This window comes from Prunus dulcis, chromosome 5 (genome assembly GCF_902201215.1).
Source record: "Prunus dulcis chromosome 5, ALMONDv2, whole genome shotgun sequence".
Taxonomy (NCBI): Eukaryota; Viridiplantae; Streptophyta; class Magnoliopsida; order Rosales; family Rosaceae; genus Prunus; species Prunus dulcis.
Genome location: NC_047654.1, coordinates 16,991,428 through 17,005,943, shown reverse-complemented (window position 1 = coordinate 17,005,943; position 14,516 = coordinate 16,991,428). Strand labels below are relative to the sequence as shown.

At 38.4% G+C, this 14,516-nt stretch overlaps 2 protein-coding genes across 3 annotated transcripts; one reads left to right on the top strand and one right to left on the bottom strand.

The window, feature by feature from the left end:
- Positions 1 to 202: 202 nt before the first annotated feature.
- On the bottom strand, positions 203 to 8,123 carry LOC117628686 (kinesin-like protein KIN-14C). Its single transcript, XM_034361184.1, has 24 exons — positions 8,023 to 8,123; positions 7,624 to 7,721; positions 7,085 to 7,336; positions 6,832 to 6,989; positions 6,610 to 6,720; positions 6,046 to 6,259; positions 5,611 to 5,738; positions 5,429 to 5,527; positions 5,226 to 5,303; positions 5,050 to 5,142; positions 4,909 to 4,941; positions 3,868 to 4,620; positions 3,699 to 3,780; positions 3,519 to 3,614; positions 3,258 to 3,437; positions 3,014 to 3,120; positions 2,739 to 2,917; positions 2,426 to 2,590; positions 2,085 to 2,338; positions 1,774 to 1,937; positions 1,421 to 1,521; positions 1,026 to 1,289; positions 623 to 723; positions 203 to 498 (listed from the first exon to the last, which is right to left on the bottom strand). Exons 3-24 carry the CDS (start codon positions 7,197 to 7,199, stop codon positions 440 to 442), a joined length of 3,534 nt encoding a protein of 1,177 aa, XP_034217075.1. The 5' UTR covers positions 7,200 to 7,336; positions 7,624 to 7,721; positions 8,023 to 8,123; the 3' UTR covers positions 203 to 439.
- A 387-nt stretch (positions 8,124 to 8,510) lies between these two features.
- LOC117628447 (NADH dehydrogenase [ubiquinone] 1 beta subcomplex subunit 10-B) lies at positions 8,511 to 10,658 on the top strand. Of its 2 annotated transcripts, none has more exons than XM_034360907.1 (3): positions 8,511 to 8,898; positions 9,000 to 9,047; positions 10,424 to 10,658. In XM_034360907.1, the coding sequence occupies exons 1-2, from the start codon at positions 8,610 to 8,612 to the stop codon at positions 9,029 to 9,031; spliced, it is 321 nt and encodes a 106-aa protein (XP_034216798.1). In that variant the 5' UTR covers positions 8,511 to 8,609; the 3' UTR covers positions 9,032 to 9,047; positions 10,424 to 10,658. The 2 variants fall into 2 exon arrangements, with proteins under 2 accessions (XP_034216798.1, XP_034216797.1); XM_034360906.1 differs by having other exon boundaries at positions 10,278 to 10,658.
- The last annotated feature ends 3,858 nt before the right edge of the window (positions 10,659 to 14,516 follow it).

Sequence of the window (14,516 nt, the reverse complement as noted above, 5' to 3'; positions counted from 1 at the left end):
GACGAGTAGTAAATCGGGAAAGCATTCGTTCAGGCTCAGTGAAATGCTTTTAAAACTTTTGTCAATTTCATTTTTGCTTGTCACACATGATATATGTATTATTTATTCTTTGTTGTTTAAATCAATCAAAATGTACTATTCTGTCAATTTGAAAAACATTCTCAATTTTTCATTATCAAGTGTAAATTGTATTATTCCTGTCCACATTTCTTGTTGTCTAAGATTTGGATTTGTACAAGCCTTCAATCCGTCGTGTGATTCTTCTATACGTTGATTTAGACCTTACTTAGCGAAAAAATTCAGCAATTACAAAGCTAGGGCAGCTGTTAAAACCTCACAACAAACAATTACAACTAACTAGAAAACCATGGAAAAGAAAAAAAAAAAACTATACATGTAAAATCAAAATGACAAATGGTAGCGTCGACTGCCCTACTACTTATTGCCATCTTTTGGAAGAAGGCTTCAGTGAAGAAGAGCTGTTGCTTTTTCTTAAGCCTGAAACCAGTAATTCCATTGTGGCAAATGTTAATAATTAATTACTCTACAACATAATTCTAAACGTGTATTTAATTATCCACTAAGAAAAACAGTAATCGCCGCAGAGAGTGGTCAAAAATACCTGGTGGTACCTTGGGAGAGCTCTTTGATCCTGATGCTGGAGATGTTGAAGTTTGTCCTGGTTTTAGTGACGGTCGCGGAATCCTACTAAGCCTTTTAGGCCTGCAGAAAATAAAACCACCTTTCATAATTACAAACAGCAGTTTTATATATACCATATATACTAGCTGCTCACATATGAGGCAGGCTCCAATCCAACGCACACTGAATTTATAGTTTCAAATCTTTAGTCATTCCTTTACAAGGACAGAAAATTTTAATAAACGAACAGACAAGTGTTTGGTTAACCCAATTAAGCCACTGTCCAAAAGCATTACATAAAGTTTTATAAATCAGCATAGGGTGATTTTAATCTGCCTAACAGTATGCAATGCAAGAGAGAAAGCAGTGAGAAAGTAACACACCTTTCCGAGTTATCAGATTTTGCACTTTCAGGGTAATTCATGCTGTCCGCAGAGCCGTCAGTTTCTGTTCCAGCAGAAAGACCACCGTCAGACATGTCACTTAATTTCTCCTCACTATCTGCATCTCCAAATGCTAACATCTCAGCATCTGCATGTTTATGCTGACCTATATCACCTCCGGCAACCTTTGATTGCCGGAGAAAATCATTTTGGTGTTTAATGTCATGCATGGACTTCTGGAGCTCAGCTTCAGAATGCTTATGACTGTACAAAACACACATTTTTCAGGATCAGAAGCTGCCTTAAGTCCTAAGCCCTTCCCACTTAACGGTGTTTGGCTTCACTTAGGAGTAGTCCCGCCTCTAGAAACTCTGCTTGGATGGGAAGATTCATACCTAAACGAGCCTGTCCCACGCTTCTCACTGTGGACATCGTTTTTTAGCAACCGTTCGATCTCGCCATCCTTCTTAGCAATAGTGTCTTTGAGAGATGCCACCTGCAAAGCCAGGAAGCAACAATTTTCTTGTTGATGCATTATTTATTGCTGTTGACTATATATCTCATGCCCAATAAACTAGTTACAATTTTTTTCTTTGATATTTCAGAAGGAATGTTAAATATTGTTTTCTATAACGAGCATACTTTCTCGGTTGAAAAAGGATTTCTTAGCATCAATCATACATGGTAGTTGATCTGTTTAAAAAGTTTTTGATCTTCAAAGCAAATCAAACGAGTTCACAATGAGGACCTGTTCCATTAATTCTCTAACATCCCTGCCCTCTTTGTTGCTTCGTGCAGCCCCCAGCTCAACTCCAGCAACCCTCTCAGCAAACTTTAGAGTACTTAAACTTTCAGAATATGAACTTGTTTCAGGATTAAGCTGCACAAACATAAGCGTTTTTGCTTGCCCACCTGTTACAAAACACCAGAAAATTCTAGCACTATATAAATTTTATAAAACTATGCAAGATGGAAGACAAATCTTAGGGAAAAAAAAGAAGAAAGCAACTCTATAGCAAGTCTTTGACTCAATGAAACTAACTAGCAAATAAGTAGTACCGAGAGAACTTTGAAGGACTTGAGTAAGCTTGCTATTTCTGTATGGTACATGAGAGCTCTTTTGTGAAAGAGCAAATATGACATCTCCAAGTGCAGATAGAGATTTGTTTATGTGTTGTGCTTCCTTTAGCCTATCTCCAATTACCTCTGAGCGGTCCACTCTTTCGCTTCCCGCGAGATCTACAAGATGAAGATTACCAATCAAAGCAGAACCAGTCTTCAAATCCGTCCCGCGTACATGAACAGTAACAACACTGCATACACATATTCAAAGTGAACATCAAACCACTAGAAAATATATAATGTGCAGATAGGTTTCCATCAAGATGAAATGTACAAACCTATGGGAGCGACTACTTCTTTCGTTTAGGGCGGTGGCACTAACAACTCTGTTCTTAAGTCCCAAACCCATTAATTGTATCACATCTGAGGTTGATTTGACAGGGTGCATGCTAGCATCTGGCACAGCTAACCCATTCGGTTGAGAGTGTGTCATAATCCCAAGTGTGTGGAAATCAAGGGAAACAACGGATTCTTACCAAAATCAATGAAACTACGATTTTGACTCACATAATATAGTGTTTTAGAGTAATGTGAAAACAAAATGCAAATGTTAACACCATTTTAAGCACAATTCATAACTGACAAGGATATTTTTTCTGAGTACCATCGCCGGATAGTAAATCGCGCACTTGTTCGTTATATATTTCAACCATTTGAACTCCAATTTCATAGGTGATGGAGCTTTTTCTACGTTGAGAGATGTCAAATAGGTCATTTAAGGCTCGATAATTGACCCCCCAGTTCTCTTTAGTTGAGGAATTAGGACCAGTCTGAGAGGAAACAATAGACATAAAAGATCATCAGCATTCACAACTTTTCAAAATATTGTTGTGTGATCAAAATCAGGATACAACGATGGTCCATACCATTGTGTAAGTTTTCCCAGATCCAGTTTGACCATAAGCAAAAATACAAACATTATATCCATCAAGCACGGATCGAATCAACGGTTGTGTGTCAGAGTATACCTCGGCTGCCAACAGTTAAATTAGTTGTATAAGTTTGTCAAGACAAAATCATGTTCAAGAAAAAGTTTCTCAAAACAGATCAATCAAACAAGTTTTATCCAACATTGAAGACACAAAATGACATATATATATAGTGGATAACCTTGAGTTGCATCTGAACCAAAGACCTTATTAAACTTAAACAATCGATGACCCTCTTTCCCTGGTTTGGAGCGGTCTGCAACTACCAGTTCCCCATTTTCACCAACATGTTCTACCGATGTCCGTTTTTCTCTCTGTCCCGGAAGAAATGGCCTTATTCGACAATACACTCTAATGTTTCCTGCACAAGAAAGTTAAGAAGAGAACTCTAATGTTTTCTATCAGATGCAAGCCAAAGAAAGCTAATTTATCTTTTTGGCACCTTTGAGATCCTGAATTTCGTTAAATAACTTCCTATTTTCACCAAGGAGTGCATGATAGTTCTCAGAAGCATCTGCTAACGCTTGAAGCTTCATTCCTGAAAAAAGACAGTTATAAGCCGTGAAAATTTTATAGCACGAACTGTAGGAAACAGACAGAGTTTTCCAATAGACAAACCCACCTAATTGATTAAATTCCACCGTGTAACTTTGTCCTGCCTTCAAAATTTCATGCTTAATGGACTCCGAAGATAATCTCAGTTCCTGAATATTTCATAAATTTTCTAAAAATGTATACTATTCATCATATACAATTAAAGCTAAAAATAAAATTTCACATAAAAAAAATACCTTCAATGAACCAAGTTGAAAATCCATAAAGCTATAGCAAGCGTGCTCTTTCTTGTTCCAACTTTTACATTTTGTCTTTGCATTTGCCACAAGTTGTTTCACCTCATTCCTTGAATCTGCCAAGAGGCGTTCAAGTTCTTTTATTCTCTCTTCAAGCTCTGCTTTAGAAAACTGATATTTTGACTCAGAATTTGTCTCAAGCTCATTCACCTTATTCCTTGACTCTGCCAGGAAACCTTCAAGTTCCTTTATTCTCCCTTCAAGCGCTGCCTTAGAAAGCTGATATTTAGACTCAGAATTCGCCTCAAGCTCTTTCACCTTATTCTTTGACTCTTCCAAGAGACGTTCAAGTTCTTTTACTCTCCCTTCAAGCTCTGCCTTAGAAAGCTGATATTTTGACTCAGAATTTGCCTCAAGCTTTTTCACCTTATTCTTTGACTCTTCCAAGAGACCTTCAAGTCCTTTTACTTTCTCTTCAATCTCTGCCTTAGAAAGCTGAAACTTTGACACAGAATTTGCCTCAAGCTGTTTTACCTTATTCCTCGACTCTTCCAAGAGACGTTCAAGTTCTGCTCTAGCGCCTTTAGCTTCTGTCTCCATTTGCAAGCAACGCAAGTCATATGTCTTTTTGGCTATATCCAACTCTTGCTTTAAACCTGAAATTTCAAGGTTGCTCTGATCCTTCTCTTTCAGCAATCTGATCACATCCTCATCATCGATTTTCTTCTTTGCTTCCAATCTGGTTCTCTCATTCTGCCAATGGTAAACATTCCCACTAAAAGATATTCTGAAATTCATATAATGAGGAAAGATTGCTAACTGCAGGTGGAAAGTAGCAAAACTATACAAATTCTTTCACTGCTTAAACAGATAGATGATCAGGTGTAAGGTAATTTCTTTACATCCATAATGAAAAAAACTCTGAGGAGAATTTGGCAAGAATGTAAAGGCATGTGAAAAGAAAATTTGGTGCTGCCAATTGGTGAAGTGGATAGCATAGCACAAAGGAAAGAAAATAAATTTATTGTCTCTGAAAAATACCTTAATTTGCTGAAGATGGTGGTTCATGACGAGCTGTAACAGAAAATTTTCACTTAAAAAGTAAGACATTGGTACCGCATCAAAACATTTGTATAGAAAGCTGTCAGCTCCTGGTCTATTTATTCGAATTATGTTTCATACCTGGCTTTCTTCACTTGTACCGGAAGCAAGGGCTTCAAGTACTTTGACTCTTGACTGGTATTTCTCTTCACGAGCCTTAAAAAGGTTGTTTTGCTGGATAAACAAAACCATAAAGAAATTAACACAACATTTCTTAATGGGGTCACAAGTGAAAAATGTTCATGAAAACATATTACAGTTCTTAAATGCTCTGCTTGAGTTGATATACGCCGCTCAATCTCCTGGACAACTTTTCTCAGAAGACAAGCCACACGCTGTGAAACAAATGCAATGTCAGACCAGATTTTTCAAACTATGTATTTCTTGAATATGCATGTACATACTGTATTTGAATACAGGTACTTATTTTTCACAATCATGTGCTTTCTGATTTCCATACATGAGGTATTTCACCACTCTTTCTTTCAACACTTTCATCAAGAATTCCATTTACAACACTCAAAAGTGACTGAGTTGGCGCGTTCTGCAACAAGAGATGCTGAAATGCATTAAGGATGCATCAAACTGATGAGATCACAAAACGAAAACCTGATTCAGTTTCCTGGTCCATTGACAACTTACATCTAAACTGTTGGGTTTCATCATTTCTGAAATTTTTGCAGCAGGAAGATCAGCATAGCATCCTTGCTTCATCTGAAACACCTCGTGGAACTTATGTCCAACGTGATGCATTAGTGCAGCTGATGGCTCTGTGGAAAGTAAATTTGCATCAAACATCAACTGTTTGGATTAAGAAAACAGCATGCAAAAGCTTTTTTTTTTTTTCAACTGAACCAAACAAAGGTATATCATATCAGCAAAACCAAAATTTGACTAAGGAAAATTAGCACATGGTTTTGATACGGCACCAAAACTGCTAAAGTGTGCTACATCTCTAATTTCTTTTGTCCATCACACCATGCTAACTTGAATTATTATTTGAATGATATTTTACTGTTATCTATAAGCCAGTTACCATGCACAACGGATATAATCTGTATAAGTGAATAACCATACCTGACATAACAGGACTACGCAATGCGCGCTGAAATTTTGACTCAGACAAGACCTTCCGCCTCTCTTCTACGGATAATGGAGATAAAAGGCCACGGGTAGATTGGTTGTCAGATTTAGTAGTTGGACTTGTTATAGAAAAGCCATCTCCCATAACATTTGGCATAAACTGTGCTTTAAGTGTTAAAAGACAGTCTGTGACAGTCTTCATAGATCCCTGCATAACATGAATCCGAAAAATGTGGCTGAGAGAGAGAGAGAGAGAGAGAGAGAGAGAGAGAGAGAGAGAGAGAGCATGTGGGTGGGAAGGAGGGCAGAAGACATAGACGAACAAGAAAAATCTTTGGGAGGCAGTTACCCAACAAGTACACTATGACAAGTATGTTAAGCCAAAATAACATTCAATACAGGTATTCATAATGCATATACCAAAAAATTATGCTATATAAACTTACACATGCACGAAAAGCATATACTTACAAATTGTTTAAGAATAAAACATTAAAACTGGATTTCAAATGCACATTGCAAAGAAACTGTAAATATACAAGTGATATTGACAGATACCTTCTCTAGGTCCGACATGTCAAATTTGGGAACCCCCAGTACATCCATAGCTGCCCGAAACCTTGCAACATTTTCTGAGGATGGCACTGAATCCTGATCTGATTTACCCCCCTATAATAGAATATGCAAATTGAAAGTAAACCAGACATCCAATCACTAACTTGTAGAACAACTCATAAAGTTAAAAGTAAAAAAGGGGATGAGAAAAGACTATCAATCAACCTCATCCACAAAACCAGGTTTAAGCCGGTTCAATATCCGACATAAAATGGTACCATCAATCAAGCATGATCTCAAGTCCTCATCTGAAGCATTTTTTGGTAAACCTAAAGTAGGAAGTAAACTATTTAACCACTCCACTAAATATGTTCGCCGCTTGCCTGCAAAATCAATTTCAAAAACAAGAAAAAGTTTTAGATTGTTACACATTAGAGATGTATAGCTGTGTCAATTGGAGACAGCTAGCTTTCCTCACCTTCAGTCTCACCATTACCATTTACAACTTGTTCTGAACTATCTGTGCCAGCATGAAAACTTGAGCTGGTGACCCCTCCATTTTCTGTTTTGCTGTAACTTGATGTGGAATCCATGATCAGCTACTTGGGAGTGGCATCTAGCTTTGGAGCTTAACTATAAAACTCATGGTAATGGTAAACATTATTTATGTGCCTCTGGTTGGGGCAAGTCTGCTCCTTTTGAACACTAGAGAGAGAAACTTCTATGGCTGCTGCACAGCAAGTAAGTGTTTATTCAAAACAAAGTAATTGCATATACTTCTTCTCAAGAGTCGAAGGCTTTTTATGAAGTGTTCCTGCCTACATTTAGGAAAGGGGCTGAAGATAAAAAGCCAGCTCAAGCTATTTGCTAGAGTTGCCTTTTAATACTTGAATGAAAAGATGATCACTAATGTCTTGTTGCTATGGAATAATATCGAGTACCAATAGTAATCATAAAAATTATATATTTCATATTTCATACTTCATAATCAATGAAATTGACAAAGGCAAAACAAACCTGGAATGGTTTTTATTATAACTCTGAGACAATGACCTGAAAAAGAAGCTGCAGTGCAAATTGTGGCGGTCAAGCCCCGAGTTACTAATTGCTGCAACCTGCATTGCAAAGAAGAAAAGAAAATGTTAATCACAAGGCCGGTTTGAAAAGAAAATAGCAATTTCAAACATCTGAGACACAATTTGCTACAACTGCACTCTAGTTACAAAATAATGTATGCTCCTCAATAATGCAAAGAGAAAAGTAAAATGGAACAACCACCCTGAAACATTCAACCAGACTAGAACCCAATATGCATTAGAAACTTGGCTCAGCTGTTCATACGAAATGAGTAATGTCGGTGGCAATCATGCATATGCAAATTACGAAATGCAAGAAAATATGAGAACAGAATCTAACCTGGGAAAACTGAAAGAGACGTCAAGCTATGCACATTGATTAAGGTTAAACTAAGGATTGTCACGTCAAAAAATGTTTTGATCTTTTACTTGAATCTTTTACTTGAAAATTTTAGTTATGTTGTTCAAATGTTTTTTTCTTGGGAATATTGGTTTGTTTGGTCTTTCCGTGCACCGTTGATCTTCCGTGAGAGTTCAGAACCAGTCCGTGAAACTAGGAGCACAACTCTCTCAGCTCTACGTCTCAAAATCCATCAGGTGGGTTTCTGCCACGTGTCCTCAACCCAACTGTGACGGTCCGTCTTCTGTGCTATCTCTGTGGTGGTCATCATCAACAATCACACGTTGAAATTGGTCTCGAGTTTTCACCTCCACGACCCAAATAATTTTGGGCCCAATAATTAGTGAGCTTAGAAGCCCATCTAACTAGGCCCAAAACCAACCGCTAGTGAATCTTAAGCCCAAGCACCCAAAGGCAAACAACCTGTTGCAGCTACAGACAGCAGAGCTGTGAAATCAAAGGCAAAACACACAGAGGGAGAGAGAGAGAGAGAGAGAGAGAGAGATCGAGTGAGTGGAAGTGTGAAAATGGGGAGGAGGAAGGGAGTTGTAGACTTCGACGAGTCGCCGCCGGATGACTTCGATCCGGCGAATCCGTACAAGGACCCGGTGGCGATGCTGGAGATGAGGGAGCACATAGTGCGAGAGAAGTGGATCGACATAGAGAAGGCCAAGATCATCAGAGAGAAACTCCGCTGGTGCTACCGCATCGAAGGCATCAACCACCTCCAGAAGTGCCGCCACCTCGTCCAGCAGTACCTCGAGTCGACTCGCGGCATCGGTTGGGGCAAGGACCATCGTCCTCATGAGTTCCATGGTCCGCCTCCCTACCCTACCCTATCCTCTCCTTTCCTATCATATCATTTCTCCTCTTTTCTTCATTAATTCACCTTTTCTCCTTCCTTTTGTGAATTTCAGGTCCCAAGGTGGAGGCTGTTGAGGCCGACTGATCCTTACTTCTTTGAGGTATTTATTTTGGACCTCTCAATTTGTTGATGTAATTGCCCTTTCTTAATCTGTTGCCGTTTCTTCAAGGTTTGGTGTTGTGTTGCCTCTTGGAATTGCAATTTATGACTGTCAAATTCCCTTAAGTTCCATTTTTTGGGCCAAAATTTTGATCAAATTGGGGACTTTTAGACTTTTAAGTTGAATGCTTGTCGAATTCCCTTGAAAGTTCATTTTTTGGGCCAAAGTTTTGATCAAATTAGAAACTTTTTCAGTTCAATTGTTGTTTTTTTTTTTTGCTGCGAAGCTACACTGGATTTTGCTTGTGCTTTCCATTCTGGTGAGGCATAGGCTTTAGGGTTTTAGATTAGAGTAATATTCAACTCTAGACGTTTCTAGGAAATGAATATCAAATACTTAATTAAGCATGATAGTAATCACAAAAAGCAATTATTGATGGTTAGTTCGGATCACTATTTGCAACCCAGCTTTACTTTAGTTCAGATGATAAATATGAGAACACTTGGAGCTGAATACCAAAGACATGGGTCTGCAGACTTTGGGGGATTTACCCCTACAATCTCCCCTATTGCTTCATGAGGCTTTTTGATGGAGTCCCTTTGTCCTATCATCCATGTTGCAACCATCAATTAACTAGTCAGGGGGATGTTACATGAATTTGTTATTATGATTTACTGCATATCTAGTATCTTTGATGCATTTTTCATGGCATGCTGTGTCTTGTTGGATTGGGTTGCTTCAGAACTTTTGGATGGTTCATTGAAAGGTCTCAGCAAGCTGAAAGTCTTCACCATGGAATTCTGATCGTCTTTAAATTGGTAGGTCTACAATAAGTTTCAGTACAGACTTAACGTAAACAAATAGATAAGGGTCTAACTTGAGGAAGCAAAGAGCTTGATGAATTGTTTTTAAATGTATGCTGTCGTTGAGGCCTCCTGGTATGATGTTGAAGTCTGTCAATCTACTCATTTGATTTTGAATTTGGAGATTGGGTTATGGAGCTAAAAGGTTTGCTTGCCCAATCTTTCTGGCAACTTCATTTTATCTGGAACATTTAATTTGAATTTGTTGAATGACATGAATACTGAGCTTTGTTGTCATCGCTCTCCATCCAGATTTAATAGAATTTTGAATTTGTTGCTTGACATGGTATGTTCAATGCATGTGCATGAAAGGAGTCCGCAAAGTTGTAATTTGGGGTTTTTATTTATTTATGTTTTCAACATGCAGGTGAGTAAGTTTGGCGTGTGAGGAAATGCTTAAATTGGAGGGAAGTTGGGGATCACATACATCACGATTTGGTTGCATTGTTGATATTCAGTTGTGTCTTATCTAGACTTTGTCATACCAGTATTCTCTTTTCTTTTGTGTTACAGATGAAGGCCAGATTTCAGGCATCGACTGTTGACTAGATTATCTTGGTTGTTAGCTTCCAAAAAGTGAAGGTGGTTTGGACTGGGCCTGTGCCTAGATGAAAAAATAAATTTCTTGTCTTTGGTTATGCATCAGAAATGTTTTGCGTTGCTAAATTGATAAGGAAAAACAGTCGTTAACTTTCCAATGCATTTGCTTAAAGGGAATGGTGAATGGAGCTTTAGTTATTGTAGCATACTTCCGTGGGTACTGGCTATTTTTTTCTTCTCTCTTCAATTTCTATTTTCCCAGGACCCGATCTGCTCATTAGAGATGAAATCTACGAGCGCCTAATGTAAGATTAATGGATATACACCTGGTAAAAATAAATAAATTCAGGCCTAATCGAGAAGGCTTTGGCATATTCAAAGACTGTTTCCAATGTTGTTTGTAGAAGTTCCAAAGTTAGCTTGTTTAAGATGCACAACATCGGAAACAATAGACAATTACATCTGATATTTACATGTTCTGCTGTGCTTTGGTTGCAATAGTTTGCTATCCGTCACCTTCCATTTACGGGGAGAGAGTGAAAACAGAACAATGGAAGGTACAACGTGGGCTTGGGAGTCCCTTTCCCTCTCGATGGTGGTTGCTTTCAGCAAGGCGCACTGTAAGCCGACGCTGCTAACTTGAGAGTGAGAATGGGTTAACATGGTGATAGGAGAAGACAAACCAGAAAAGTAGTGTCAATTTTCTCAAGATAACTTAAACATCACGGACACCATTTAAGCGTATGCTGGAGGTAAGAATGTACCATCTTCTTCTAGTTAACATGCATGCATCCAATAGATGCTTCTTCCCTCAAGGCTCGGAGCTTCATCAACTCTTATTTCTTCGTCTTTCCTGTATGTCAAGCCAATCAAACCTTATTTCAAAGTATATAGGACTGCATGCATAAGAGTAACAAGGATGAGAATGGATGGAAGAATACGACAATCAGAAATAAATTAAAAGTAGTAAGAAAGAAATTAACGAAAACCAGATATACAAATTTATGTGATGTGATGAAAGCGGCGTGCGGGAGCTCCCTTCAGTCCAATGGGTGGGCTAAGCGCGCGGAAGGAGTTGCTCCCACACCATGCACCAGGCTAAACCTTAACATTTTCATAAGAATAATTGTGCAACACAGGCACAGCAGGAGCAGGAGGGTTAATTAGAAATATTAAGGGGTAGCCGAATGCATGAGATGACAGCTCTAGCCACACCTCAGCCCTCTGTATTGGACCAAAAGGAGCTCCCCATGGCCATTGCTCTCTCTCTCTCTCTCTCTCTCTCTCTCTCTCTCTCTCTCTCTCTCTCTCTGTGAATGCCAGCAAGCAGGAAGCTAGCCTCTTTATACTATAGCAAATTAATGCTCCTTCCTTCACCATCTTGCTTTGCTTCCTCCTATTCTATATATTAACTGCCTATACACCTATAGCATATAGGCATAGGTAGGTGAGAGTGAGAGATTATGAATCATGGGAATATTCTCAATTCTGATATATAACCTGTTATCTATGGAGGAGTGATGGGTTTGTCCTGTTCGATCAATTGATGTAAGAGTAAGAGCAAGGACACTGCTTAAGCACGCCACCTCGTTGCTCTTTGAATTGGAATATATATATAAACATACGAAATTGAATATAGCTAGATTGGTTTTACTTTTAGTTTCTCTTATGTGGAAGGAACGTAGCTTTCTTGAGTTTTTATGAAATCTTTGGATGGATGAGATTTAACATTACGTACTGCAATATTCCCATCACGATTCACGACAGAGATCGCAAACATACCCAAGAGGCAATGGTCTTCCCTCATTACTCATGTCTGTTCAAAGCAAAAGCAAAAGACAACCTGTGAACCAAAACACAGTCCTATCCTATGTTATTGAACAGTTATAGGCACATCCAATCCAATCCAATGTACCCCCCAACCGTTGGATTTCTTTTCAACTTTCACTACTGCTAATGGACGTTCAAGATAAGATGCTGAAACCCCAAGTTTACCTGATTCTAATCATGATTCATGACCCAGGTAGTAGGTATCAGTTGAAGATATATGCAGATAAGAAATAGGAAAATGCTAAGCTTATCACATTTTTCATATCATATTGTGTACCACCTCTCTAATAGAGGTGGGTCCCATTGTATTGGTGGGCTCCACCTCTATTAGAAAGGTGGTATAAAAATGTGGTAAGCTTAACATTACCCGAAATATGCCACATCTCTTCATGCATGATTCTTAGTAATTGCATTAATATTGGCAGGGATAAATGTAGCCTTCTTGGTCTTGCTAGCTAGGGTTTAGTTAAAGAGAATCATGCATCATGAGATCGTGGCTCCATACATCTCCATGTATGTGATTTAGTGTTTGTCCTGCTCCCAAATGCTTGGATTCCGATTCCCTCTCTCTATCTCTCACACTTGTCTTTTCGAATGGAATGTGACATGCTAAATTTTTATTTTTTAAAGAGAAAATGAGAGCAGAATCCGAAAGTCTTCTTTCTTTTTTACAAGTCTACATCCAACACATACAAAAAGTTGGATATGTAAACTTTCATGTACTTGTTGATGCCAAATTAAGGTATTCATTGAAATATAAAATTTCAAAGGAAGACGTCTAAGAAGAAGACATAATGCAAATTATTGATCAATTCTACATTAATTTATTTATGCAAGTGACTCCAACAAGCCAATCTACAAGCCAATCTATGTCACCAAACTTAATTAATTTTAATCTTAAAGTCTGATAAGTTCTCAACCAATTAAATAACTGACCCGAAAACAATTTGAATTAAATAGTATTTATATTTAGAACCACATCCCACGTATGCAAAAAAATTTGTGCAAGTTGGGCTTGACCCATGTACGTTTTTTGCTTAAGATGTTTCAATTGGGCTTTCACTTAGGCCTACCCTAACCTGGGCAAATGCATCTGTAGCCCAAGCTCAATTGGTCATCCACGGTTGCTAGCCCATCTCCATGTTCATTGATTTTGACCAAAAAATAATATAGGACAAATTACAGTAAACCCTCCAACCTGTAGGGTCATTTATGAGTTCATACCCGATTTTGAGGACATTTACCAGTATATACTCAACGTCGCGGAAAACCTACAATTTGCCCACTCCGTTAACAAGACCGTCAGGAAATCCGTTATCCGCCTACGTGAAATTTGTGGAACCCATTTTTTAACTAAGTGGACTCCACATAAGAAATAAAATTAACAAAATAAATGAAAAAACAATATAAAAAAATCCACCAAAAAAAAAAACCTCATCTTCTCCCATTTCCCTTACCTTCCAGCCTGACCTCCAACCCACCATCCCCACAGCTCTGCCCCACCTTCATTAGATTTGACTCTCTCCAACCCAAATCAAGTTGCCATCTCACTCTCTCTCTCTCCCCCCGCCCCTTGGTTTCACCTCCATGGGGCATGGTGACTGTCGCTTTCTGGAATTTGACCCAGTTTGGTGCGAGACCCATCTACGTGCTAGAGAGAAAGGGCAGCATAAGCAAACAAACATCTCCTGATTTTTACCATCATGGTGATGATGGGGGGAAATAAATGATGATGATCTTGCATCAGCACCGAAAGTGATAAAGATGCGTATCAAGGTAACAACATGCATGGGATTCATCTTCATCTCATCAATCCAAATCAAATCTACCCCCTTTGCCATAAATGCTGCCGTTTTGGGAAATGGATGAAGAAAAATCGCCCAAAAAAAAAAAACTCAAAGATCATAGCTTTCTTAGATGGGTTTGTTAGAAACAGTGATAAGCATTCGGTTTCTTCAAATTTTCACATCCTTTCAATGTGTAGCAAGCAACCAGTTTTGTGCAAATTCCATTATAATTTATATGTTGGTGCTGGCATATGTGAAAAGTTTGAAGATTCGTTTGCGTTTTGAAGCATCAGAGAGCTGGTGATTCTAGGTCCAAGTTATTAGTTTTGCCTTGTGAGCCTTTGTTGAGTGCTTTGTTGAAGGAAAACGGTTTTGGGTGTGTTGATTACATGTATAGAGAGGTGATTAGAAGTAGAATTGAGCAAGGAAAAGGATGTTTATTCTTAGAT

Coding starts and splice junctions, on each gene's coding strand:
- LOC117628686 (XM_034361184.1), bottom strand. CDS start 7,199: ATGGATTCCACATCAAGTTACAGCAAAACAGAAAATGGAGGGGTCACC. Junction 5,528..5,610: donor TGAAACCCAACAGTTTAGAT/GTAAGTTGTCAA, acceptor AATGCATTTCAG/CATCTCTTGTTGCAGAACGC. Junction 2,339..2,425: donor AGAAGTAGTCGCTCCCATAG/GTTTGTACATTT, acceptor ATGTGTATGCAG/TGTTGTTACTGTTCATGTAC.
- LOC117628447 (XM_034360907.1), top strand. CDS start 8,610: ATGGGGAGGAGGAAGGGAGTTGTAGACTTCGACGAGTCGCCGCCGGAT. Junction 8,899..8,999: donor TCGTCCTCATGAGTTCCATG/GTCCGCCTCCCT, acceptor TGTGAATTTCAG/GTCCCAAGGTGGAGGCTGTT.